We start from the raw sequence: 25,395 nt of genomic DNA on the forward strand, positions 1-25,395 counted from the left end.
AAAGCGTACCTTTTAACACACTTCATTAGAAGAGCACCTAATGGTTCTCTACACAGATTAAAACCTCTCAAATCGAAACAGTTGAATTACATTTGAAAAGTTTGCCAAAGTAGAAAGCAAAGAAAAACAATTAGATACCACAACAGCTGCAAAATTGGTGATGATTACAGAACAATTGATTATCAATGACCAGGGCAGGTAGAACTACAAAATTACGGACAAATGGCAGGTCTAAATGCATCAACTAAGACAACTTCATTAATCATGTCTTTAGAATGTGATTCACGTCCCAAAACTTTGTTCACAACTTCTCTCTGCTGTTTTTTGCTCTTCAATCTCTTCAGTTGAGGGTTGAAATCACAAAATAGGGTAGTTGTATTTCGACAGGACAGTTTCATATCTCTTTGCATGTCCTGAACATGCCCCCGTTTTGGCTTTTGCAATTTAGCGCGACATCTGAAGTTCATAATCATCATGTGAAATTCGGTGTCGTTCTGAAATTTGTTGTATAAGGTCTGCACCATATCATCAACGTCACACAATTTAGATGTCACGTGACCTGTCACGCTTTTAGATCTACTTGAACTTCTTCCAAACCTCGTGAAAAATGATCCCCTTCGCGATGAATGGTCGTACGATACCGGGGAACCTAACCGATCGCCAAAAGCCTCCACATCATGGTGCTCTTTGGAGTTCCTACGTATATCACTATGCGGTCGTCTGTCTTTCTTGCGAAGTCTGGTAAAAATTCTACCTAGAGTGAGCGTACGCTTTCTCGGGGTGGCTCTTGATAAAGATTCGTAGTTTCCGTCCGCTGCTATCGTCGCCGCTCTTGCTCGCCTGATTGTTGAAGTCATTATTGATTCTGACCGTTCATCCCCATTATCATGCACATCATGACTTCGGGTCTCTTGGTCTTCAACATGTTCCCCTTCTTCCGGTTTAGTTCCACAGGACTCAAACCCACTGACTGAAGCTCCGGGTTCCACGTCATTCAAACTTCCAACAAGGACTTGTTTCGACGTCTGGGTGTGGTTAGACGAAGAATCCAAATCAACAGAAGCTAGGGTGCTATTAGCATGCACCAATTTTTCAACACTCAAGCATTTCTGAGCCTTCGTGAACACTTCTTTGTTAACACCTTTGGCGCCACAGACACTTGCAACTTCAGCATAATGCTGACTGTCTAGGGTTGTAAGTGTTCTGCTAGCACAAGCTGGAAGAGGCGTCGCTTGCGGGTTGACTTTATAGTACTGCTCTTTAATGTCGGTTGAATCCAGCGCCAATCGAGCGTTCGGCGTGTGAACTGGCGTGCGGAAAGCCTGCCCTTCAGTATCAACCGAGGCTTCAAGTTTGGGCGACATACTTTCTGTCACGATCCAGGGCACCAACATTTTCCGTTTAGCTGTGACTTTTGGCAAAATTTTGATAGATTCAAAGCGCAGGTTGGCCATGACCGAGTATACAATGTGGAAAATGAAACGCTTGTTTGGCAAAAGACAGGAACTTCTGAACATTTCGATTGGACTGGGTGCTATGCGCTCATGCACTTGACACAAAGAGGTATTCAGAGGCAAATATTGCTGACTGCCAATTCTGAAACACAAAAAGAAGCACATTGAAAATTTCATTAAATTAACAATTTCATTGCATCCTTTAGTTTTAACAAGGCGATAAAGTATTATATTTCCGTTCAAGACCCAAATACATCAAATGAACGGTTCAGGTTTCATACTATACCAACGCTGGGGTTTTAGAGGAAAAGATCCAAGACTTTGTCTAACTTACTCCCGCCAAAGTTATTGCAGCCCATTTATACATTGATTTGGAAAAACACTCACTCTAATCCCTCAAATCCTGAATTTAGAGTAGCAACAATGGGACCAGAAGTCTCCGCCGCCGCCACAACCGCCGTGCCCGAGTTGTCAAACTTGAAGGCGTCCAATTGGAGCGACTGGAAATCTGAGATTGAATTGGACAGTGCACTAGCGTATCCTACACTGTTAAAGGCTACGGAGCATGCAGGCGGAGACTTCATTTCCCTAAAGAAGCATCACTATAAAAAGGCTGACTAATAATTGACCCTGAAAGAGTAAAAGGCTTATAAATTGGATTGCAATCAGACAAGTTCACGTCAATTGGGACAAAACAATAGAGTCAAGAACCACTTCACTAAGGGATTTCAAATGTCTTAATGAGAGCTCATTATAAACCAGTAATAATGTTAACTAGTAACGAGTTAAAAAACAGACAAATTCTAGCAAATATTTAGCAAAATCACACTGAGCTACGGAAAACAAATAATCTTTGCATCAAATCTCTCTAACAGCAAATAAGAATAAAAGTAGAATTTATTTCTCCAAATAAAGCAAAAATAAGTACACCACAAACCAACAAAATCTTCAAAAAATTTTTACATTGAGAATGTGCCAATATGGAGAGGAAAAACAACGGAGCCACTGTGGCTCTCATGCGTTTTCCCTGGCATAAACGAATAAATGACTGAATTATTCTTCAAAAAAATCTTTACTAAGTGTTTTTGGTATCAAGGGCCGAAAAACGTCGATTTCTGGGATTTAAGAAGGTTTGAGACTCTCTTATTTGGCATGAAAAAACCCAAGTAAAAAAGGTGGTGTAAGCTCCGAGTGGCCAGCCAACACCACCAGAATAACATTATTTTTCAAATATAAAATTTATTTAATTTTATGATAGAGTGAAGAGATAACTTGTTGTGATGCGCTGGTCAAGTCATCAAAAACAATGCCTTGACGTTTAAAGATGTTGTACAGTCGGGTTGCTCTATACGACAAAGAATATCGCTTGATATTTTTTTTAGAAAGGCTCTTTAAAGAGCTGGATAAATACGGATCGCGTTAGACGAGATGGATGTTCAAAACAAAGCAGATCGCTGAGGTTATTCATAGAGTGCAAATTGTTTATTGACCTAAGTACAAATTTCAAGAGTTCGTATATATGCATTTCATAAACCGTAAGAAATTGATCACTGAGCAAAAGCTCCGATGACGAATCGCGCCGCTTTCTGAAAAAAATCAGATTAACTATTCTTCTGAAGTATATGAATTTGTTTCAAGTATAATTGAGCTGATGTTGATTCGATAATAGTTAGGCAGCTGCTTTCGAGGAACGTAATATCTTAATTTTCAGAACATTTCTGATTACTAAGTCTCTTAACAACATAATCAATGCAAAACAAACAACGAAAATTACGTACATCATACTTGGAAGCACTTGTGATAGTAATTTGGACTGTTTTATGTAAATAAGAGCTAAGTCGTTACCGTTGGGCCATTCGCTCACATTTTCCAGGTTCTCGATTACTCAGTTTCCGAGAGCCCCAGTCGCAGCTACGTTAGTGTCGTCTGCAAACAGAAACATTTGTTTTGAAAAACAACATTGGTAGGTCATTAATCTATATTAAAAACAGAAGGTGTCCGAGTATGGACCGCTGTAGTATCCCACAGCTAACGCGGTTACAGTCAGAGTTATTATTTCCTATTTCAACGCTTTGCATTCTATGGCTAAAGTTAACCAACTTGAGGTGTTATAACGCATATAACGCACTCCCTTGTTTTCTAGTTTGACCAGCAAAATATTATGACCAATTGTGTCAAATTCTTTCTTTAGATAAAGAAAGAAGCAAATTTCATTTGTTGTTGAGTTGCCTTTATGCAACGGAAAGACTTTAGCCCATGATAAGCTCCTGGGAAACTTACTATGGGAAAGACAAATTGATAAGATCCTTCAAATATGGAGCCACTACAGGAGCAGAGGCACAAACTATCCGGTAAGCGATGCAATCGTCCCCACATGACGATTTTAATTCCAGCTTCTCTATTATTCTTGTCACCTCCAGAGCCGATGTTTCACGAAAACGCATCGACCGATTTGCTTCAGGCAAGCTTATAGGCGGACATTAAGCTATTTCAGCCTGAAGTTCCTCACCGAAGGTGGAGAAAAAAGTGTTGAATATATAACAAACTGCTACTGCACAAACACCATCCTACAACTCACTGATATCGAACGATCTCCGCATAATCTGTTCCTTAACATTCTTATCTCTAGGTCACTGAATAACTTGTAAGTTTGCCTTGAGTCTCCCCCACTACCCTTAAACTTATTTAAGTTCCTTTTGAGACTTCCTTTTATAATTTTCCCTGAAGAGAACGAAACTTTTACAGTCAACGATCACTATTTTTTTAAAATTTAGAGTGCAAGCTTTATGGGCTCGATAACGCTTCGATCTTAAGTTTTTTAAATAGTTTGTGAACCATTTGGGTATAATCCAAAGAAAAGTTTGGACTTCTACAAGCGGCGCGCAGCGATCAGTAACGTTAGTGAACACACTTTCGAACGTGTTGAATGCTTTCTCAAGATCAAGGCTACCGTGTATCAAATGACAATATTCAATAAGATTTTCGTCAAAAGAGATTTGAAAGCCATTTACTTGAGATTCAGATTTTAGGAAGTTTGTATCACAAAATATTTTAGAGCTTCCACCATTGTTATGTTTACTTTCCCATTTTAGTAGAAGAGGGTAATGGTGGCTTAGAATCTGATACTCCACGACCTCAACCACAGTTGAGTTCAGATTTAGGAGTAAAATTGTCAAGGCATATGGAGGAGTTAATATCTACACAAGTGGCTTTCCAGGGGGCTATCAGAAAGCCATTTGATTCGATTGTAATTAGATAACTATCTGACATAAGATTGCCGTCTAATAGATTGATGATCATATCATCAGAGTTCTTCCTAAGAAATCTGACGTTAACATTGCAAAACGAAATAGAAGCAATTGAGAATGAAGTATTGATTATTTTGTTTTAAGACTCTTGTTTTGCGCCAAAAAACACTAGATCTGTTTAAGCAGTTCCAGATGTCCAGGAACGGGTATCCAAAGAATAGTCCTGCCTCGTATAGCCCAATCACTTTGTATAGACTTCTGTCTTCTTTTCAAATGTAGTGGATAGTTCCCTCTTTGGTTCAGGCACTTTCAATTCGTGAGTCATTCTTCATGAGGTTGTAAAAGTTTAGTCGAGGCTGAGCGATGTCTTCAAATATCTTGACACAGAGAAATTGTTCAGTGTAATTGAGGACTTTTTTTCAACATTTCGATCTTTGCAACTCTGCTAGCAAACTTCACAACAATAGGCCTTTCGTTTTTTTGTTGATGGAAGACGATGGGCAATGGATATGTCGTTGACAGTAATAGGAGATTTCAGCACTTCAACAATTTGTACGATTTTCTTCATGGACACATATTAGCCATCAGTAAATTTGCGTCCGTGGGAACCAATTGTGCTATCATCTTGCATTCGAATTACTTCTATGTTGTCTGGCCGATTGTAGTTTTATGCTTTTTCGGTTTCAGATTGCGCTTTGAAAGCACTTTGGTCCGTTATATTTCTCTGTTTTGTTTGTATCTCCTTCTCAAGTTGGATCTTCATTGATTGCATAGCTTTTTCCATGGCTCTTTGGATGGTCTTTCTCAATTCAGATTTGATTTGATGTCGGGAATAGCACTTGTAATTGCTTCTTTGGACGATATGGTACTTTCAGATAACAGTTTGTCGCGCCGGGGAGTTAAGGCGAGTTAAGGCAGAGCATTCTTTTGCTATCGCTTTTCCGAACTGGGGTCTGACTCAGACATCAAAGAGATGGCATATCCCCTACAGCGCATGCATCAGTATTAGTGGTCAATGACATCAACCATTAGGCCAACAATTGGGATCTTTGAATTTTGAAAATATGCACAATTTTCTTACTATATGCTAAATAATTGGTGGAAGTCGTTTTTCGTTCAGTACACCACCCCAAAAAATTTATACTTGGGGCAACTACTTATAAACTATGACCGGCAGATTGCCGAACTAGCTGCAACACAGAATTTCGTGATGCTGAAAATAGATAGTAACAGATTGAGAATTGAGTTGATGCAGTTGCCAACCTCTTTAGAGACCAAAATATATTCAAACTAAACAATTCTCCCTAAAACTCAAATTCGTTAATTTTAGACCAGGCTTGGAGTCCTATACTGACTCTCAAAGGGGTTAAAGTAATCGGAAGTGACCGTAAAAAAAGTTAAAGTCATTTAGACAGTGAGGTAAGTTAGTTAGAGTCAAAATTCTTATCACTCAGTTGAGCTTAAAACTCGCCGCCATTTAGTTTAAGAAATGATTTCACGCACAAAAAAGTAGCAAAAGAGCAAAGAAATAAAGACATGAATTGATAAACAAAAACATTTTCGAAATTTGCGGCGTGAACAAAAATGTAAAAAAAAAGTAGCGTCAAACAACAAAACATACCCAGCAGATTGCCGGAAAATAGCCGCCATTCATTCCCAAAACCCGGATTGGATATGAAAGAACAGAAAAAGTGCGAACTATTTTTTTTTATTAAAAAGTGCGAACTATTGTGATAATTTTGTTGTTAGCAAACTCTTGTTACATAATGAGACGATACGACAGTTAGTGTCATTACCAATAAGCATTAGAGATGGAAGCTAAAATTTATAAGAACAAAAACCAAGTTGTGTGCATCTAACACCACTTTTTTAATACTGACTCTGTTAATTTTTAACTGCTTTGCTTAAGAGCTGGTGTTTAAAAGCACTTTAAGCAGAATGGTCGAACTATGAAACTAGCCTGCAGAAGTCTGCCAAGAACTTTCATGGACAAAGCAAAGAAAGAGACCAATAACTTACTATGAATGGATTGGGAACACCATTTAGAAGAAAATTTGATCATAAATAACGAAAAACAGTATCAAAGTCAAATTGCCGCATGTGAACAAGAAACCACAAACCAGAAAGCAAATGTTTGTACAAACAGTTTTCTCACTCTGCTGAAAAATAAGAGTAAAAAATTTCACACCGCAAAATCACTCGCCTTTTTGCTCCACTGCCTATTTCATCGTGACTAAAGGCATCACTTAAGTTTTTAAAACCCGTAAACATGTGGGAACAACCTTAAACCATGGCCGGAAGAACTCCGGAAACGACTCGGAGTGGGGGCAACTGACCATACTTACTGACCTGATGCAACGCCTACTTATTTACAAAACTTTTTTAACAGAAAGAAAAACATACCGGAAAGAAATAAACTGACGAAAACAAAAGCAATCTTATAAAAATTACAACAAGGTGCGACTCGAAAAGTACAAGTAAGATCTGTTAACAAAGAAAAACATACAATCAATTCATAAACAAGGTATCAGGCTCAAAAAAACAGCAAATGAAAGTTCATGGCGAAGGAAAAATTGAAAAAGCAACATTCTCTGTAAAGTACAAACAAAATTCTCCAAAAAACGATAAAATGCGATCCTTCGAACAATATTTGGACAAAACTTAATTAAATCTTCTAATAGCCGACCAATAATTTGCAGATAAAAAATAAAAACAAAAGACCAGCAGATTGACGGAAAATAGCCGCCGTTGACGCACATCGGGATTGAAACAGAAAAAGAAGCAAAGATAAAAATTGAGCAACTTTTTCCCTAAGTTTCAAAAAAATGCGCTTATTTGGTGTGCAGATTCAGTTAGATTTTAAAACCAAACATAATTCAGCTTCTAAACTAAAAGCTACTAAGCTCAATAAAAATGTCAGAGAACGAACTTCAATAACCTAATGCACTATGACTTAATGACCACGCTGTATCGGTTAGTCCAGTTTCATTTGCTCTTTTGACTTTGACTGTATTCACATTTCGTAAATCAATACGCAAAAGATTTTAAAATCCATTCAGTTGAAACAGTGACCGAGGTAAGTCAGAGGTCAAGCGTGAAAACCGTGACTGATGTAAAACGAAAAAAGTGATCAAAAGGTAAAGTGAATTAAAAAAAGGAGAGAGCCTAAATAAGAGCCACTGAAGAAATAGGCAACAAACTTAGAAAACATACAAAAATCTGCAAAAATTTCACAAAATCACGCAATTTTCTTTCCCAAGAGAACTCAAAGTCAATACTTATCAAATTGAGAGACAACAAAAAATGCTAGAACAACACTGATTTTAATCACAAAACTCCCCAAATGCTATCAAAAATTGAAAAAGAAAATCGCCGAAAAATCTTAAAACGAGGCAAAATAGTAAAAATAATTGAAAATTGAAACCAAAATTAAAAAATACTCTTCAGATGGTCAAAAAACGCTTAATTACTAGCTTAGAGAATTGCGCGAAACACTTTTTACGGTAAAAATTGGAGTAAAAACAAAAACTGCTTTCAAAAAGCCGCACGCGATCAAAAACTTCAAATCGCTCAGTGAAAATTTATTCAAACCTGCTTTTATCGCTCTCTCTCTCTCTCAATAAGCGAGGAACAAAAAACACTCTCTTCTCTAAGCAATTTGACATTAACTCTTTTTTCGTGCATTTCAATTCCTTTTTTAAATACACTCCAACAAAATTACCGATAAAAGACGCTTCACCAATACCCCTCTTCAAGTCGTAAAAAACAGCGCTCCAATACAATGAAAGATCTGTGAATTGTAAAAACTAGGAGCGCAATATTGGCCTGCTGAGAAAATGAGGTTGCCTAAAAAACAAAAGCAAAAAAGGTCACCGCAATATAGCTACGCTCAGTGTACAACTTCGCAGTTATAATAATTGACCCATCTTTGGAAGAAAGAATTTACGGATCTAGAAACTAAAAATCTTTGCCGTTTTAGGGTTTCGAGTAGTCAGAAAAAACGAAAGCGATATTGAAGCTGAAGACGGTTGCAACAGCGATAAAGTATCAAACACGTGAGTGACAAACGAGATGGTGTACAGAAAAATCTCTTTACCGCACAAGCAAAATCTCAATATCTGCAGACAAATGAAACATAATTGGCAGACTGCCGGAAAATAGCCTCGATAGACTCTTGTGGCCTACCATGAATTGAAACAACTAAAGAAATAAGATTGACAGATCGACTACCAGTTTTTTAATAGACGGTTAGATTTTCTGGGTTAGATTCGGACTGTCACTTTTATGAGACACATTCTCTCAACAAGGAAAAAGCCCTAATCGAGATTTTTAAAAATTAATGTTCGATATTAAAACCCAAGACTCTTAATCAGGAAATATGGCATATAAGTTTGGCACTAATTAGATGCACACTATTGACCTTTAATTAGTAAATATTACTAAAATTTAAAGTTCCATAAGTGAATTCAAAAGTAAGTTTTTTGAGTGAGGTTAGTCACGCAATTGACCTAAAAGCAGAAATGACGTCACGAACACAAATTTTAACTGCAAAGCAGTAGAAGTCACTGAGGTCATTGAAAGTCAATTCCAAGATGTCAGATTAAGACGAAACAAAAATTTGTTAGACGACGTAAAAAATATAGTAGGATAAGTCCTGACGTACAATTCAAAGAAATTTGATCGACTAAACAAAAAACTAGACCTAGAACGTACTATGAGCGAATTGAAAAACCAACTAAAAACATAGCTGACAGATTGCCAGAAAATAGCCGCAACAGCTTCGTAGATCTGCAGTCTAAGAAAACACTAAGACAGACCAAAAAATTCGTCTTTTTAATGAAGGCTGATATGTTAAATTTTGGTTAAAAGTCTGTATAAGTTTTTGCTACCTCTATTAGCTGCTCTCAAATAACCTTCGTTTAGAGTGACACACCCCCATTTGACCTTATCTCTTTGAATTAAAGTAAACAAAAGTCACTTTCAAAGCGAGGAAGTCATTTTTGAGAGTGAGGTTAGCCAAGTGTGACCCATCGCGCGAATGAAAAAAACTCGCTCCACTAAGAGCGAAAAATGACGTCACGCACGCACTTCAGTTAAAATTGCATGAACGAATGAACAAAACGCAGATTTGAAGTGGTTGTGACGTCACATGGTCGTAACAAAAATCGCGATGACGAATAAAAAAACCAAGAGATGGTCAATAATAGCCCCAGCTATCGCTGTGCGGCTATTAAAAACAATCAGATAAAAAAATCTTCAAAAAAAAATCAATGTCGAAATGACGCATGTAAACGAAAAACAACTAGCGAGACATGGAAATTTGGTTCAAACAAAGAACTAGGCCTATAATGAACTATAAATGGATTGGGAAAACTCCGATCCAAAAAATCGAAAAAACAGTAAACATGAAAACATGTAAACAGTAAAGTGAAATTGCCGCATATGAACAAAAAACCACTAGCAAAAAATGGAATTTTTGTTCAAAGTCACCCGTTTTCTGAAAAAAAATTTACGCCGCGAAACCATTCGCTTTTTCGCTCTACTTTCTGTTTCGGTGTGACCAAGATCACTACTCCAATTTGACTTCAAATTTCATGAAAATGTGTAAACAGATCTTTAAAAAAAGACAGCGCCCCAATACAATTCAAATTTTTTGAATTGTAAAACAGGAGCGCTATAATAGCCGCCTGGAATTTCTGACGCGGCTATTAATAGGAGATTGTATACAGAAAACTGCTGAGACAGCAATGATGGGACTTTCTCAAATAATTTGACGTCAAGCCTTTCCAATACAAAACTCCATATCCATACAATGCATCTTTAAATCATTCGATCATTACCTTTCGAGCACAGCTGCAGCAGTTCCCGATTTACTATTATTGAACAAATCGGCTTGCACTGTCTGGAAATCCGAGGTCGAGTTGGAAAGCGGGCTGGCGTATCCTACACTAGTGAATGCAACCGAGTAGGCAGGTGGCGACTTCATTGCTGTAGACGTTGGCATCATTTCCAGATTACTTCTGGAAAAAAAACATTTGCTAAAACCACCCAAGAAGAGCATAACTTAAATATGAAGCTAAAATAAATGAGGATAGAGTGCACATAGTCGAACTATAGCCGTAAAATAGACCGCTGAGACTGTCTACTCAAAAACATTATTTAAGAAAAGACCACGAAGACCGAAGATAAAATTTGAATAAAAATAACCAAAAATGCTAAATTATCGACTAGCACAGTACAAATTTCTAACGTCGCGGTGCCGAGTTGGATGGCGACAAAGCAACAATTGCTCTGCAAACCATGAATTTATTACTCTCAGCAGTTCGCCAATTTAGTTATTTTGGGACTAATAAGGCTCTAAGAGAACTTCACAGCAACTTAATGCAACGACGAGAGATCTCAAAAAAGTATCGGGACGAACATCGATCGTATGAAAAAATCGCATTAAAAACAAATTGACTAACCGATCGCTCTTAAACGACAGGCGCGTATAGCGTGTCAAACGTTAAAACAACAAACATCGCCCCAATTTATTCATAGTACATTTTGTAAATGTTACCTTTCGAGAACAGCAACAGCTGTTCCGGATTTGCTTGGGTTGAACATTTCAGCTTGCACTGATTGGAAATCAGAGGCAGAGTTCGAATGCGCACTCGTGCAGCCAACACCATTGAAAGCTACTGAGCATGCCGGTGGCGACTTCATGGCAGTCGATCTTGTCATAACTTTGTGATTTCCCCTGAAAGGAACTTCTGTTTATGTTGATTTCGACCGCTATAGTTATCGAATAAAATACTTTTTAACCGTGTTCTCCACAAAATTCTTTAATTTCAAAATGCTACTAGAAATCAGCCGAGGAGTCGATGACAAGATCAGCGAAAAACTGCCAAATTCCTTTGTCACCCTGGTATTATGGGGCATTCAGTATTAACCAAAAATATTCAGCACATAACATGCATATGCATGCGATAAATTATATACTGAGAAAAATCCGAGACCAAAAAGCTACGCAATAACATAGCCGGCAGATTGCCAGAAAATAGCCGCGATAGACGCTTGTAGCGTTACAAGAATTGAAACAACCATAGAAATAAAATAGACAGATCGACCACCAGTCCTTTAACAGACCACTAGACTTTTTGGGTTAGCTTCGGACTGTCATTTTTATGAGACACATAAGGAGAAAGCCCTAATAGGGCTTTTCAAAATTAGGATCTTTTCCGTTGTGCCCCCTCAGCTTAGTGGCCGCATATTATTTGCACCCCCCAGATGCACGTGCAATATTGGGGGGGCACAAACGGAAAAGATCCCAAAATTAATATTCGAAATCAAAAACTCAAGACTATATTCAAGAATTAGGGCATATTCTTGGCACTACTTAGATGCACACTATTGACCTTTAATAAGTAAATGTTCATAAAATTAAAAGTTTCATAAGTGAGCTCAGAAGTCATTTTTTTGAGTGAGGTAAGTCATTGAAAAAGTCAATTCCAAGAAGTCACGGTAAGACGAAACAAAAATCTGTTAGACGAAGTAAAAAACATAGCAGGAAAAGTCCTGACGTTCAATTCAAAGAATTTTCATTGACTTAACAAAAAACTAGACCTGGAATCAACTATGAAGGGATTGGGAAACCTATTTAGAAAAAATCCGATCCAAAAAATCGAAAAAAATAGTAAGTGAAATTGCCGCATGTGAGCAAAAAACTACTAACGAGAAAGCGAACTTTTGTTCAAACGCCGTTTTCTAACTCTACTTTAAAATTAGAGCGAAAAAAATTCACGCCGTAAAACCACTCGCTTTTTCGCTCCACTTCCTGTTTCGGCGTGACCAAAATCACCACTCCAATTTGACTTCAAAAATCATGAAAATGTGTGAACAGATCTTAAAAAAAAAGACAGCGCCCCAAATTCTTTGAATTGTAAAAACATAGCCGGAAGAATTCCGGAAACGACTCAAAGCAAAAAATTGCCCATACTTATTACTAAGCAACTAGAACAACTATTGTGAACCCTAAACCTCCACAAATACCATAAAAAAAATTAAGGAAAAAAAACGGCATTCAAAAACAAACTGAAAAAAAACTATAAAAACTTAATGAGTTTTTTTTAATAGTACAAGAAACATAACGCCGAATAAGGTTCCTTTGCAATTAGAGCAATGAGAAGCTCGCACAACAATGGGCAAGTCATAATAGGGTGGGTAAGAAACTTGTCTAAGATTAAAAAAAGAAAAACTGCAAAAAAATAAGAAATGGTTTAAAATTTCTCAATTTTTGTGTCATTTTTCCTAAGAAAAAAATGATTCATACCAACAAAACTTTAATTACTTGGTATCTGAAGATTCCTTAAGGAACAAGCTTCTATTCAAATCCCACTTAAAGCAGTAAAACAAAAAAAAACAGGTAAAAAATCATTAAATTTCGTCTAAAAATCAGCAAAACTGATCAGAAACTTCCAAATTAGCATTAAAAATCAACTTAACTACTTTAAACCTTCAATCCTATCAAAACAAGCCTGAAACTAATACAATATCATAATCAAACCTCATAACCATCAAAAGTTGCAAAAAAAACTGCTTTTAAAAGCCGCACGTGATAAAAAAAATCCGCTCGCTTGGAGAAAATTTTTTCACACATCAATTTCTCGCTCTCTCAAAAACAGCGGTATGAACAAAAACCACTCTCTTTTCGCTTTTTAAGCGCCAAAATCACTCCAAATTTTATCACGCGTTTCATTTCCCGCTTCAAAAATCACTCCAATAAAATTGATTTTAAAAAAGACTTCTCCAATACTCTTCGAGTCGTAAAAAAATTAGGAGCGCTATAATAGCCGCCTTGAATTAAGGACGCGGCTATTAATAAACCATTCGAAGCAATTATTGAGGTGTCAGTTATTACTGCCGAAGGGAAGTCGAAGGATTTTTGCCATCTCAATTCGCCTTAGAGCTCACGCTATCAATGGTCCATGTGCAAATATACGGTGCGGGCGTCGCCTACAACCTCCACACCAAGACTCAAAAATTATCCAAGACCAAACAGGCATTACAAATTTTTGTAAGGAAAAACTGAGACAACTTAACTTTTCCAATTAAAATCTTTGAACGAACCTCACTACCTAGCCTTATTAGACAACAAGATGTAGATTTTTTAACATTAACACTTCAAAATAACGGTTGCAAGACATTCTAAATAAAGACAAAATCAATGACATCCCACATGCACCGTTTATTGAGCCTCAAAAATGAAGATTTAGCTCGCTCAGTGCAGTCCTTTGTTCCTTCCGACTAGAGGTCCAACGTTAGCTATTAACATAGATTGGGTACTGCATTGCAAACAGAAGGAAGCGCGGGACAAATTAAGACACACCAGGCAAGTAAGATAACACAAACGCGCGCACACACAAACACGAAATCACTGCACATACAATTACACAAAAACGCATACTTACACGCGTACCGAAACACTCACATACACACATACACAAATTCACGTAGACACATTTCAGAGACTTATAAAGCACTTAGATATTTCTTCTCTAATTTATTTGCCAGACTGTCTATTCGTCCCATTTCTGAGGACTGTGGAAAAACTGAAACGGTCAGACAAAAAATTGAATACAAGACTACCAGGACTACGATAATTGCCAATTTTTTTTGGATTAGAACAAATCATCATACTAATGGCACTGCCCTGTTTAACTATGCCGATATAAACAGTTGGATCTTTTCCGTTTGTGCCCCCCCAGTACGTTATGCGCCCCCCAGTTGCAAAGCACGTGCCATTACATAGTAAATCATTATGTAAATATATTGCACGTGCGTCTGGGGGGTGCAAATAATATGCGCCCACTAATCTGGGGGGGCACAAACGGAAAAGATCCAAACAGTTATATAAATAACTGAAGCAAACTTTGCTGGGCGAGGGCAAAAAGGATGGGAAAATATGCGGAAAATAGTGTAATGTAGTACAGGCGGTTTTTATAACTATTATCTGTTCATTTTCTATTCACTCCCATTGCCATGGGACCTTATATTTGACATTGGTATTCAAGTGTTTTGTCACCAAATCAATTTGTTAAAAAAATGTTTGGAGGTAACTAAAACAATGTTTTCGAAAGCATTAGTTTGATATTGTTGAACGAACTGACATTTCCTGGAAACTAATGCAAATGGGTAGTCTAATTGCTTTAGAAGTTCCAATATAACCGATACATTACCAAACTGGTTAGATCTCTCCGTTCAACATTCCTTAGTGATCAAACGCTATCAAGGACGCTAGCTACCGAAAATTACAACTATCCGGCCAAATCAACTACTTTCCTTTTTCGATTTCAACACTTATCAAATCATAGCCGAGTCATTATGATAAATTATAATTAGAAAGCTTTAAGTTCTGTCCCGACAATGCATGAGTTATTAGATCAAAGAGCTCGTAAATTCTCGAGGCCGCAACTCGACGCTTCTCCACAATACTACAGGCATACATAGAAAAGCTTACATCACAGGATCAGGGTTCAATCTATTGTACGAGGCCAAAGTGTCCGCCATGTGAAAAAATTCCCCTAGCTCTGCTGCTGTATGGAAGGCCAGACCTGCAATAGTTTCATCTGCTGGATTGCCAACTTTGCTTTCATTCCAGTTACACGCACTCCGGTTCATCGAAGCATTCGTAACAAAAGAGAAATTTTCAAAACTCTCGGAGGATTCGGTCACCTCGTCGTCATCTCGACTAGCCATCCCATTATCCAAAGACATGTTGTCTCCTCGATTGTGGGAGGACTCGTATCCATTGTTTGGGTTGCCAAAAGCGACGTTGACAATGGAATAAGTGCTGTTCTGGCCAGCCCTTGGAGTGACATTTGGAATATCGGTGGGTGACGAGACTCCATCAGAGCCAATAATATCATCTAAAAGAAACCATTATATGAGCATTCAACTTATGACGTACATTTGAATTGATCTATTTCATCCTATTTTAATGATGCGGATATTAGTTCCATACACGGAACTCTCACCCCCGATGGGGGGGGGCTATTATGGGAAAGACTCCAAACTATGTCACGGCTAGAGCCACCTCTGCAAACCAATCAATGCTGAAACACTCATTATTAGTTTGTTTACAGACTTACGATTTTTTTCATTTATTGCTTTATGTCACCATTAATCGTGGGATGATTATAGCAAAGACATCATTTGATTGACGCCGAACCGGGTTATGATCGAGTGCAGCTCTACAATCTGCAGAGTCACCTCAATTTTTAAATTTATTTCCTGCCTCTCACAGCCCAAAAACAAGTATAATTAAAAATTGTTTCTGCGTAATTGCAGCGGAACAGCATTAGGCTTTAGTCTGCAGTGCATTGGCATATTCTCAGCTGCCCCTGTTGTACTGAGGACTGCGAATTAGTTTTGATACGCTGAACACATGGAATCCGACTAACCCTTCGAATTCTTCTCCACATAGCCCCGGGCTGTCATCGGGACCAGCAAACTGGCGCATGACTCTACTACTCCTATTGTACCAACTTTAGACTCATTCAGCACAATATTCGATGCCTGGCCTTCTATAACCTCGAAAGAAGTTGCCAAGTTTTGAATTAAAGAGTTGCTAATATTCACTGTTGAAGACATGGTAAATCGTTGCTCATTTCTTGTTTAAAACGTAGGAGATGTTACATCAGTACATCTACATTTGTAGCGACTCCTATTATTAATTATTCGGCAAAAAACATCTATTGCAGTTTTAATACGAAGGGAGCATGCATTTGCGGGGTTACATGACCTTTTACTCAATGCCAAAATTTGCAAAGTGCTAAAATAATCCATCAACTCGGTTCGATCGTTACGTCCAGTTGTCCGATTACAAATAAAAGTTACAAATTAAAATGCCAGAAATTTCTATATACTTAGCCAGATATCAAAATTACGTGCCTCTGCAGAAGCCATTTTGAAATTCTGGCGCAACATCTCCAACCGCTTCGCGGTCCTCGATAAGCGCCCGAAATTCTCAATAGGGTATCCATTCCAAAAACCAAAAACAAACATCCGGAAAATCTATAACCGAATAAAATTATCGATTAGCACTAAACGTTTTGACTCTCTCAGTTTGGATCATTACTGTTTGTCTCCCAGCTCAGTGGCTATATAACTCTTCAACCCCCCCCCCCAACCATCCGCAGCCGCAAGTACTATATATACCAATACATAAATCGTAACGCGGGATCCAAAGCACTGTCAGGGGATCTGGTTTTCAAATACAGGGAACACCGGAAAAACTCTTCAAACAGCAATAAACAATTAAAATTTGGAAAATATTTGCATTCTGAAGCTGGAAGCGGTATCCGTTATTTAAGTAATGGAGGAGGCGCTACAAAACATCAGCTGATTCTTACAATGCAAGGTTTTTATTTGGTTTCTGCTTGGAAGGAACGAAAGAAGAGGACGCTGCTAAATAATCACAGCGATCCTATCTTGGTTACTTAGTTGTGTGATCACTTGAAATTTGCGTACTCTCATACGGCAATTTGAAGAAGTCATGCGACTTACTAGAAATTTAAATCTGCACGTGCTCTCCATAACTGGATTTTCCTTTGACACTTTCGCGCGCTTCGAAATCTATCTCCAGCGTTCATTTGACTCTTCCTAATACTGTTAACATAACGCATTGATAGATATCTTTTATCACAGGAGGAAGGATTTGGATCTATTTTGGCCCCCAGCTTAGTGGGCCTATATTTTATACGCCCCCAGGCGCACGTGCTATTTTTTTACATAGTAACGTGGGATCTTTTCCGTTGATGCCCCGCCAGCTTAGTGAGTGCATATTATTTGCACCCCCCCCCCCCGACGCACGTGCCATATTTTTACATAGTGAATGACCATGTAATGACACGTGTAACTGGGGGGAGCATAACGTATTGAGGGGGGCACAAAAGGAAAATATCGGTAACATTCTATTTAACATATAATTTTAAACTGGGGGGGGGGGGGGCAAAACAGAATAGATATAGGGATTTAATGGGAAAGCTCAGAAAACTTCGCACGTCGGTTCTTGGAAATAATTTTATACCCATTAGCTTGCATTTCCACAAGCTCTAAATTGCATTCAAACAATTGAAAATGTCAGATAAAAAACTTTCTGTCATGGAGATGATAGTCGAATTGCATGCTGCTATTCTGAGCTAAACGAAACTAAGAAAACGGATCTTTTCTGTTTGTGCCCCCCCACCTGTTCGGTAATTGGGGGAGCATATCGTACCGGGGGCACAAACGGAAAAGATCCAAAAACAAATCAAACTGCAGAAACTACTCAGATGAGTGGAAACTAAAGCCGGATCTTTTCCGTTTGTGCCCCCCAGACGTTATGCAACCCCCAGTTACAGAGCACGGGTCAGTTCATAGTGAATAATTGCGTAAAAATATAGCACGTGTGTCTGGGGGTGTAAATAATAAGCACCCACTAAGCTGGGTGGGGCACAGACGGAAAATCCTAAAGTCAAACATAGCAAAAAAACATTCAATACAGCCAAAATATATGTCTACTGAAAACCTCAGTGACTAAAGGGTCGCAAGAATGCGATAAACTAAAGAGGAGCTACATTGTGCGATATAGGAGCAGCAAGTACAACATCTCAGTATATGAAGATACATTGTTTATACAAAACGTTTGTCATTTATTTCACGTAAACATGTAATGCAGAAAAATTACAGCTCTTTTTAAGACTAGAAAAACGTAGAGCTTGGTGCTGAATTTTTCAAAACCAATTAATTGATCCTTCAATTTTGTAAACGGTTAAATGACTTAGGTGTGAAAGCATTTCATAGACCGATCGTATGTCCTCAATAAAACTTCAATCGATGATTTCAAAAGACATATTATCGAGTGACGTAAACCACGCGTGATAAAAATTACTTAATTCTCTTTTAGATAATCTTTTCTGATTTACTGCCACTCTAACTCTACTGAACTTTTAGATATACCCATTTGTTTTCCAAAATGTCGAAAACAGAACACCTTGGTAGCTCTTGAGCTTTCAATCATCAGCTCGTTGCTACCGCCGGTATTCTGAATTACAAATTCAGTCGAAGTCGAAATATGAGCTCCTCTAATTTGAATAATGATAAAAGTTGGAATAAAAATGAAAACGAATGCCCCCACTCTATCATATCTTGGTCAAACACCTCTAATGAAAGGGGAAAAAGAACTTGTCTACTATTAAGTCCTGATGAAAATGATGCAAAACCTGAACATACCAAAGTTAACGAAAAGGTTCCTAATTTGGATATTTCCGAAATAAATAAAAACAACTTTCAGATATCTGCTGCCGACATACTTCCTGAAATAATGAAAACTGTAAAATCGGAAATGGAATCAATTAAAACTGAGCTAAAAAACGAATTGAAAACGAATTGAAGTGAAATTGTCGATGAAAACATTGATAAACTTAAGTCGCAGTTGCAACTAAAAATAGACATCGAGCAAGGAAAAAGAGCTAAACTTAAAACATTATCTGAATGCAAACTGCTCAAAACTTATAATCGCCGTGATAACATTGAAATACTAGGTCTCGAGCAAAACTTAGCTCATGGCCAGAGAGAAACCTATCAAACAGCCGAAATTGTACAGAAGGTTGCACAAGAAAAAAATGACATTTCAATTGCTCATAGGCTGCCATCTAATAACGGAACACCTAAACCAGTAATTGCTAGGTTTACCCGTAGAGTGACTTAAATTGAGCTCTTAACGAAAAAGAGAAACCTACACGGAAATTCTCTTCTAGGGAGCGTAAGGATATATGAAGATGCCACAAAAGCTCGCGTAAATTTCATGAATTTGCTCAGAAACAATGAACGGATAAACGAAGCTTGGATTAGAGTGGGGACAATATTTTTTGAGTGGAAAGATAATGAGAGCATAGAAAAAAATACATGGCCTTTATGAAGGAGCTGAATTGGAACAATACAGTTATGAAACGGTTACAAAGTGCTTTGAAACAAAACTGACTAAAAGAACAAACGAAAGTAGACGAAAGTGAAAGTAGACGAAAGTGAAAGTAGACGTGAAAAGTTGCGTAACGAAAGGCCTGAGCAACAAAACTCGAACTTTGAAAACTTTAAAAATTTTAAAAACAGAAATAAAAATTACAAAAAAACAAAGTTACCACCCACGGATGCAATTTTACTCAGACTATCAGACTCCACACTATCCAACAAATTCCTTTGGCTTCCAAAATCGTCGCTTCTAGCCATACTTTAAATATTCAAATAAACGTACGGTCTCTCAAAAAGAATTTCTCAGACCTAGAGAATCTAAATCAGATATTCTATGTCAGTGTGAAACATGGTTAAGTGAAAATGACGAACCGTCAAAATATGTTATACCTGACTTTAATAACTGGGCAATAAGAAACAGAAATTCACGAGGAGGTGGAATTATGATTCAATATAAAAATACCTTAAACATTGTGAAAGAAATTCCTAATCTTTTTAATGAAGAGTTGTACTTAAAATTAGAGATGCAAAATTTCAACTTCAAACTCATGGCTTTATATAACCCTCCACGATACAACAAAATGACCTTCAAAGAAACCCGTGATAAATTTTTAGAAAATGAAAACAACACGAATACCCAACAATAATTTGTGGTGACTTAAATATTGACATTGAGAGCAAAAACCTAATGGTAGATACGCATTTAAATTGCATCGCTGCTAACGGTTTTGAATGTTTTTGCCATAATCCAACCAGGGTAACGGAAATATCATCCAGCTCAGTAGATCATTTTCTAAGGAGAGAGGCAAGTTCTTCAACACAAAAATTTCAGTGAGCACTATCCAATTCAATTCAAGTTTAAAATTCACAAAACAACGACAAATAATGGAAAAGTGTATAGATAAAAAAATTTTAAGTTGCCCTGAACGAGTGAAAAAATATGTCAATGACTTGAATCAACATCTGGAAAATAACGAACGATCAATTTTTAGTCAAAGCAATGTAAACGAAGCCTTTGATATTTTTAATAGAATTTTCTTAGAGGTGACAAATGTCTATGCACCAATGACAATCAGTAAAATGAAAAGTAAATGTCCACAATGGTTTTTTAACAAACTGAAGAACTTAAAAACAAAACGAAATAAAGCTCACAGAAAATGGAAAAAGAACCAATGTGAACCAACGCTTGCTGCTTTCACGAAAGCGAGGGATAATCTTAAAAAAGAAATCATAACAACCGAAAAACAATTTTACCATAATAAATTTGACAAATGTATTGCCAATTCAAGACAAAGATACAAACTTCCTAATGAACTCAAAGGTAAAACAAATGCTTCCGAAACTTTTCCTATTCTAGCCAGTTGTCAGAAAAATATCGAGGAACCCAGTCATGCAGATAATGCAAACTCTTTCAATGACTTCTTATCAATATTGGATCAAACTTAACAAAACATCTAAAAAAGAATACCGGACCCAGATTAAAGAGCAATGCGTATTCCATGTTTTTATAAAAATCAAATTCGTCTGAAATTCAGAAAATCATGCAAGACTTAGACAACAAGCCATCGTCAGGGGACGACAATCTCAGCAATGTTTTAATCAAAACTTCGGGTTCGGTAACAGCAGTATACTTAGAATACCTAATTAATCTTTCATTCAGTACAGGTGTTTTTTCCGATGCACTATCGAATGCTAAGGTTTTCCCGCTTCACAAAGAAGTCTCCAAAGTCGATGAAAATAATTTTAGGTCAATATTCCTTTTAAATGTATGGAGCAAAATTTTCGAAAGAGTCATGTACAACCGACTATATTCATTCATCGAATGTTTTAATCTATTGCAAATTAACCAGTTTGCTTTTAGAACAAAACAGCACTATTGATGCATTGATTCAACTAACAGAAACAATAAGCCGAAATCAGAACTAAAACAGTTTCTTCATCAGTTTCTTCCTAGACCTCAAAAAGGCGTTTGATACAATAAATCATGACATCTTAATAAGTAAATTGGAATTGTACGGGATACGAGGAGTGTGTCTGTCTTCGTTTAAATCGTATCTTGGGAACAGAATGCAAAGAGTAGAACTAAATGCAATAAGCTCCTCTTGGAAAAGAGTAAAATGTGGTGTTCCCCAGGGCTCAATATTAGGGCCTCTAGTATTCATAATTTACATAAATGACTTGCCGAACGTCTGTAAAGACGTTGAAATTATTTTGTTTGGAGATGATACTAATATTGAAGCAATTGGTTGTTCTATTAACGACGTAGCATCAGATCTTAAAAACATAAAAGATTGGTTAACTGAAAACTTGGTTGTTTTAAATCTTGAAAAAACCATTCAATTGAACATTAAAACTGATAATTTGAACCCACGCTTCGAGGTAATTTGAACCCACGTAAAAGTTGACAATACATGTTAATATCTTGGTTTACGTTTGGACACAAAACTAACTTTAAAACTCACATTTCACATGTAATAAAAGTTTAGCAGGCAGTGTGGAATTATTTCAAAATTCAGACACAGTGTTCCCAGAAGTAAATTATTAAACTATTACAATACAAATGTAAATTCAGTAATTCAATATGGCATACTTGTCTACGGATGTTGAAGCTATTCTTCACTCTTTCCCATTTTTTGATTACAAAAGAAAATATTGAAAATAATACACTTCCGAAAAAAGCGGGACAGTTGCAATGACCTGTTTATAAACAATACAATATTCTCTGTTTACGAATTGCATTTATATGAATTGCTAAAGTTTCTCCTCAAATCTCTAAATGGATATCATTGTATTAAGTTTTGTAACGGTTTAATACACGAAATAGTACATTGAATTTGCTTAATATTGCGTTTAAAAAAGTAAAGTTGAGAGAAACTCAGTTGATTTTAGAAGTTCTGTTCTATATAATAAGCTTAGATTAATTGGAGTGTTACCTGATAATGTAGAAAATGGCACTAGGAACAACCTTTCTGATATTTGTCACAAACTGAAATATTCTTATATGTGCAATAACTCTGAACTTGTTGAATATGTTTATGGCAACCGCTCCAAATAGTCGATCTTCCGTAATTTTGTCTTTTGTTCTGTCATGTGTATAACTGTCTTGTGTTCTGCAAAGTATATTATTGTCTTGTGCTACCATCATGAGAGGGTGATCTGAAAAGAGGAACTTGATGTCCCCGTTGATCATCCTTGCTTTATTGTATATATACGAAAAAGCTAAATAAATCTCTCTCTCTCCCCCATGATCAATTAACGAAATACAAAAAAACAGTACTGGAAAATAACCAAAGCCCTGTACTAAGCTAAAAACAAAATTCACAACCCCCACTCGGAAATAGATTTAATTTATCAATTGAAAAATAAACGAGACTTGAAAATTTCATTGAGAAACAGCCCCTAGATAAAGCCAAACTAATGCTAGTGGGATTCAGTTAGGTAGTAAGTGGGGAGGTGGGTAGGATGTAGTGTGGAGTTTTGTGTTAGAGTACGTAGAATTAGAAAATATGCCAAAATGGGTCAAAAGCCTCTGAAACTAACCTTTCTAACTCAAATATTACTCACATTGGAACCTTAATTCACTTCAAGTAGACAATTTTGTGAACTACAATAGAATTTAACTGCCAACGAAAAATGAAGTGCAGGTTGTAAAAACTTAAAAAGAACTCACAAAAAACCTCTGAAACCGTAAAAAACGTTCGCAATTAAGTCAAAATGTCTAATGTATGCTTAGGATGATCAAAAATAATGTCAAACGTTTAACAAATCTTTCATGAATGGGACAAAAAACACTTTGCTTTAAAAATTTAGAGTTAAACAAAAAACCCACAACCAACGTCGAGCGCATTGCTCACTCAGACTACTGTCAAACGGTTGGCTTCGTCAGCAGCTACCCGGGGATTATGGAGGCTATCTAAAACTTAACTGAGAGGAAGAAGAGTGAGAGAGAGAGAGAGAGTTAATTCCTCTGAGTATAAATAAACATCAAAATATAATACATGACAAAATTTTCTACTTTTAGAGTTCAAGATCAGAAAGCGTCAAGTTATCATTGCATTATACATAAAACCATTGTACACACAGAGAGGACAGTTTACGGATCCGACTGGATCACTGAGCACTGCCCTTAATTTTTTTTTACAATTAGATATGACTATTCAAAAAGGAAAAAAACCACTATTGAAAGATAATAGATGAAATTCTCAATTTATTTGATGGAATTTTCAATTTTTGACAAAATTTTTTACCCCTTTAGGAAACCCCGGCGACCGTAAATTGAATCATTTTGTGTTGTCTTTTTAAATTTTAACTTCATAAAAAAAAATTCCGCGAAAGGTGTACACAAAGTCGCAATTAGGAGAAGATTGTTTTTGTTAATTCATAATTCGATCAAATGTAATTGTCTAATCTTTTGCACCAGACTGACAAACGAAAAACTAGAAGGCTAAATATAGTTTGATGGTAACACATTGTTTTCAATAAAAAGATTAATTAATTTGGCACCTCTGTATCTCAATGAATTCCTTTCGAACTTTCGTTTACACTTTGGTACTTTCAAAAACCATTTCAATGATCTTCCAGTGGAATTGTTTGATCGGAATTCGAAAGAAAATAACTCATTAAGATATGTATCTGTGTGCATTTTATTTACTGATTTTATTACAAATTTAAGAAGTTCGTAAATATGCAATTCGTGAGCAGTTAAGACCTTGTATTTCTCAAAAAACTGTGTTACATTTTCTGTGTATTTCTGGAACAAAATGAGTCTGAGAATTTTTTTGCAATAGAACTAAAGGTTGAAGGGAAGTAAAGCTTACACATCCATACATCAGCACACCATATCGAATGATTGGTTTGAGTAAAACACGTTTTTGGTACATAATGCCTTAATTTTGACACTATTCCGCACTGCATTGCTAACTTTTTCTTCAAATCCTCAATGTGCTCTTTGAATTTCAATTTTTAACCAAACGCAATCCGAGATACTTGCAGCTTTCTGACTCAGGTATATAAACAGAATTTAATTTGAATATGGAAAACTTATTGACATTAGAGGCATTGTTTCTTATTTTAATATTCATTTGACAACTTTTTTCAGGATTAAGAGACAGCTTGTTGGCGTTGAGCCATTTCTCTACATTGACCAAATCCTTTTGCTTTGATTCAAAATCACTATTGACTGCTGTTAAGTTGGTATCATCTGCGAAGAGAAAAGTTCTGAAGACTTGGCACACGTCTGGAAGGTCATTTATGTATATTAAAAATAGTGGGCCAAGAATCGAGCCTTGTGGAACACCACAGTTTAACTTCAGCCAGCTGGAGTTGCAATTATTGACTGAAATACATGGCTGTCTTTTCGATAAATAATCACTAAACCATCTCAGGCAAACTCCTCTTATACCATATAGTTTAAGCTTTTGTAATAGGATTTGGTGGTCTACCGTGTCAAAAGCCTTTCTTAAGTCAATAAAAAATGTGGCTACCTGACAATTGCGGCTCTCATGAACTGTTTCTGTTAATTTTGCAATGGCATCAATAGTGCTATCTTTTTTTCGAAAACCAAATTGATTGGGATGGAACAAACCGAAAGTTTCAAAGTACGTATAAATTCGATTATACATAACGCGATCAAAAACTTTACTCCACGCAGTGAGAAGCGAAATTGGTCGGTAGTTATTTATCTCGTATTTCGCCCCTGCCTT

The 25,395-nt window shown here is 36.8% G+C and overlaps 3 protein-coding genes across 6 annotated transcripts in view; all 3 read right to left on the minus strand.

The window, feature by feature from the left end:
- The window catches only part of LOC142336027 (sperm-associated antigen 1-like), a 286,466-nt gene that overhangs the window by 211,026 nt on the left and 50,045 nt on the right, over positions 1 to 25,395 (minus strand). The gene's annotated exons all lie outside the window — the stretch shown is intronic.
- Positions 1 to 25,395, minus strand: part of LOC142336029 (UDP-N-acetylhexosamine pyrophosphorylase-like) — a 102,940-nt gene that overhangs the window by 27,506 nt on the left and 50,039 nt on the right. The window lies entirely within an intron of this gene.
- LOC142336024 (uncharacterized) lies at positions 68 to 17,293 on the minus strand. Of its 2 annotated transcripts, XM_075384500.1 has the most exons (7): positions 17,095 to 17,293; positions 16,144 to 16,388; positions 15,201 to 15,609; positions 11,262 to 11,441; positions 10,543 to 10,722; positions 1,842 to 2,042; positions 68 to 1,596 (listed from the first exon to the last, which is right to left on the minus strand). In XM_075384500.1, the coding sequence occupies exons 2-7, from the start codon at positions 16,331 to 16,333 to the stop codon at positions 213 to 215; spliced, it is 2,544 nt and encodes an 847-aa protein (XP_075240615.1). In that variant the 5' UTR covers positions 16,334 to 16,388; positions 17,095 to 17,293; the 3' UTR covers positions 68 to 212. The 2 variants fall into 2 exon arrangements, with proteins under 2 accessions (XP_075240615.1, XP_075240616.1); XM_075384501.1 differs by lacking the exon at positions 1,842 to 2,042 and having other exon boundaries at positions 17,095 to 17,291.

The sequence above is a fragment of the Convolutriloba macropyga genome, chromosome 3 (genome assembly GCF_964194025.1).
Source record: "Convolutriloba macropyga chromosome 3, txConMacr16.3, whole genome shotgun sequence".
Taxonomy (NCBI): domain Eukaryota; kingdom Metazoa; phylum Xenacoelomorpha; order Acoela; family Convolutidae; genus Convolutriloba; species Convolutriloba macropyga.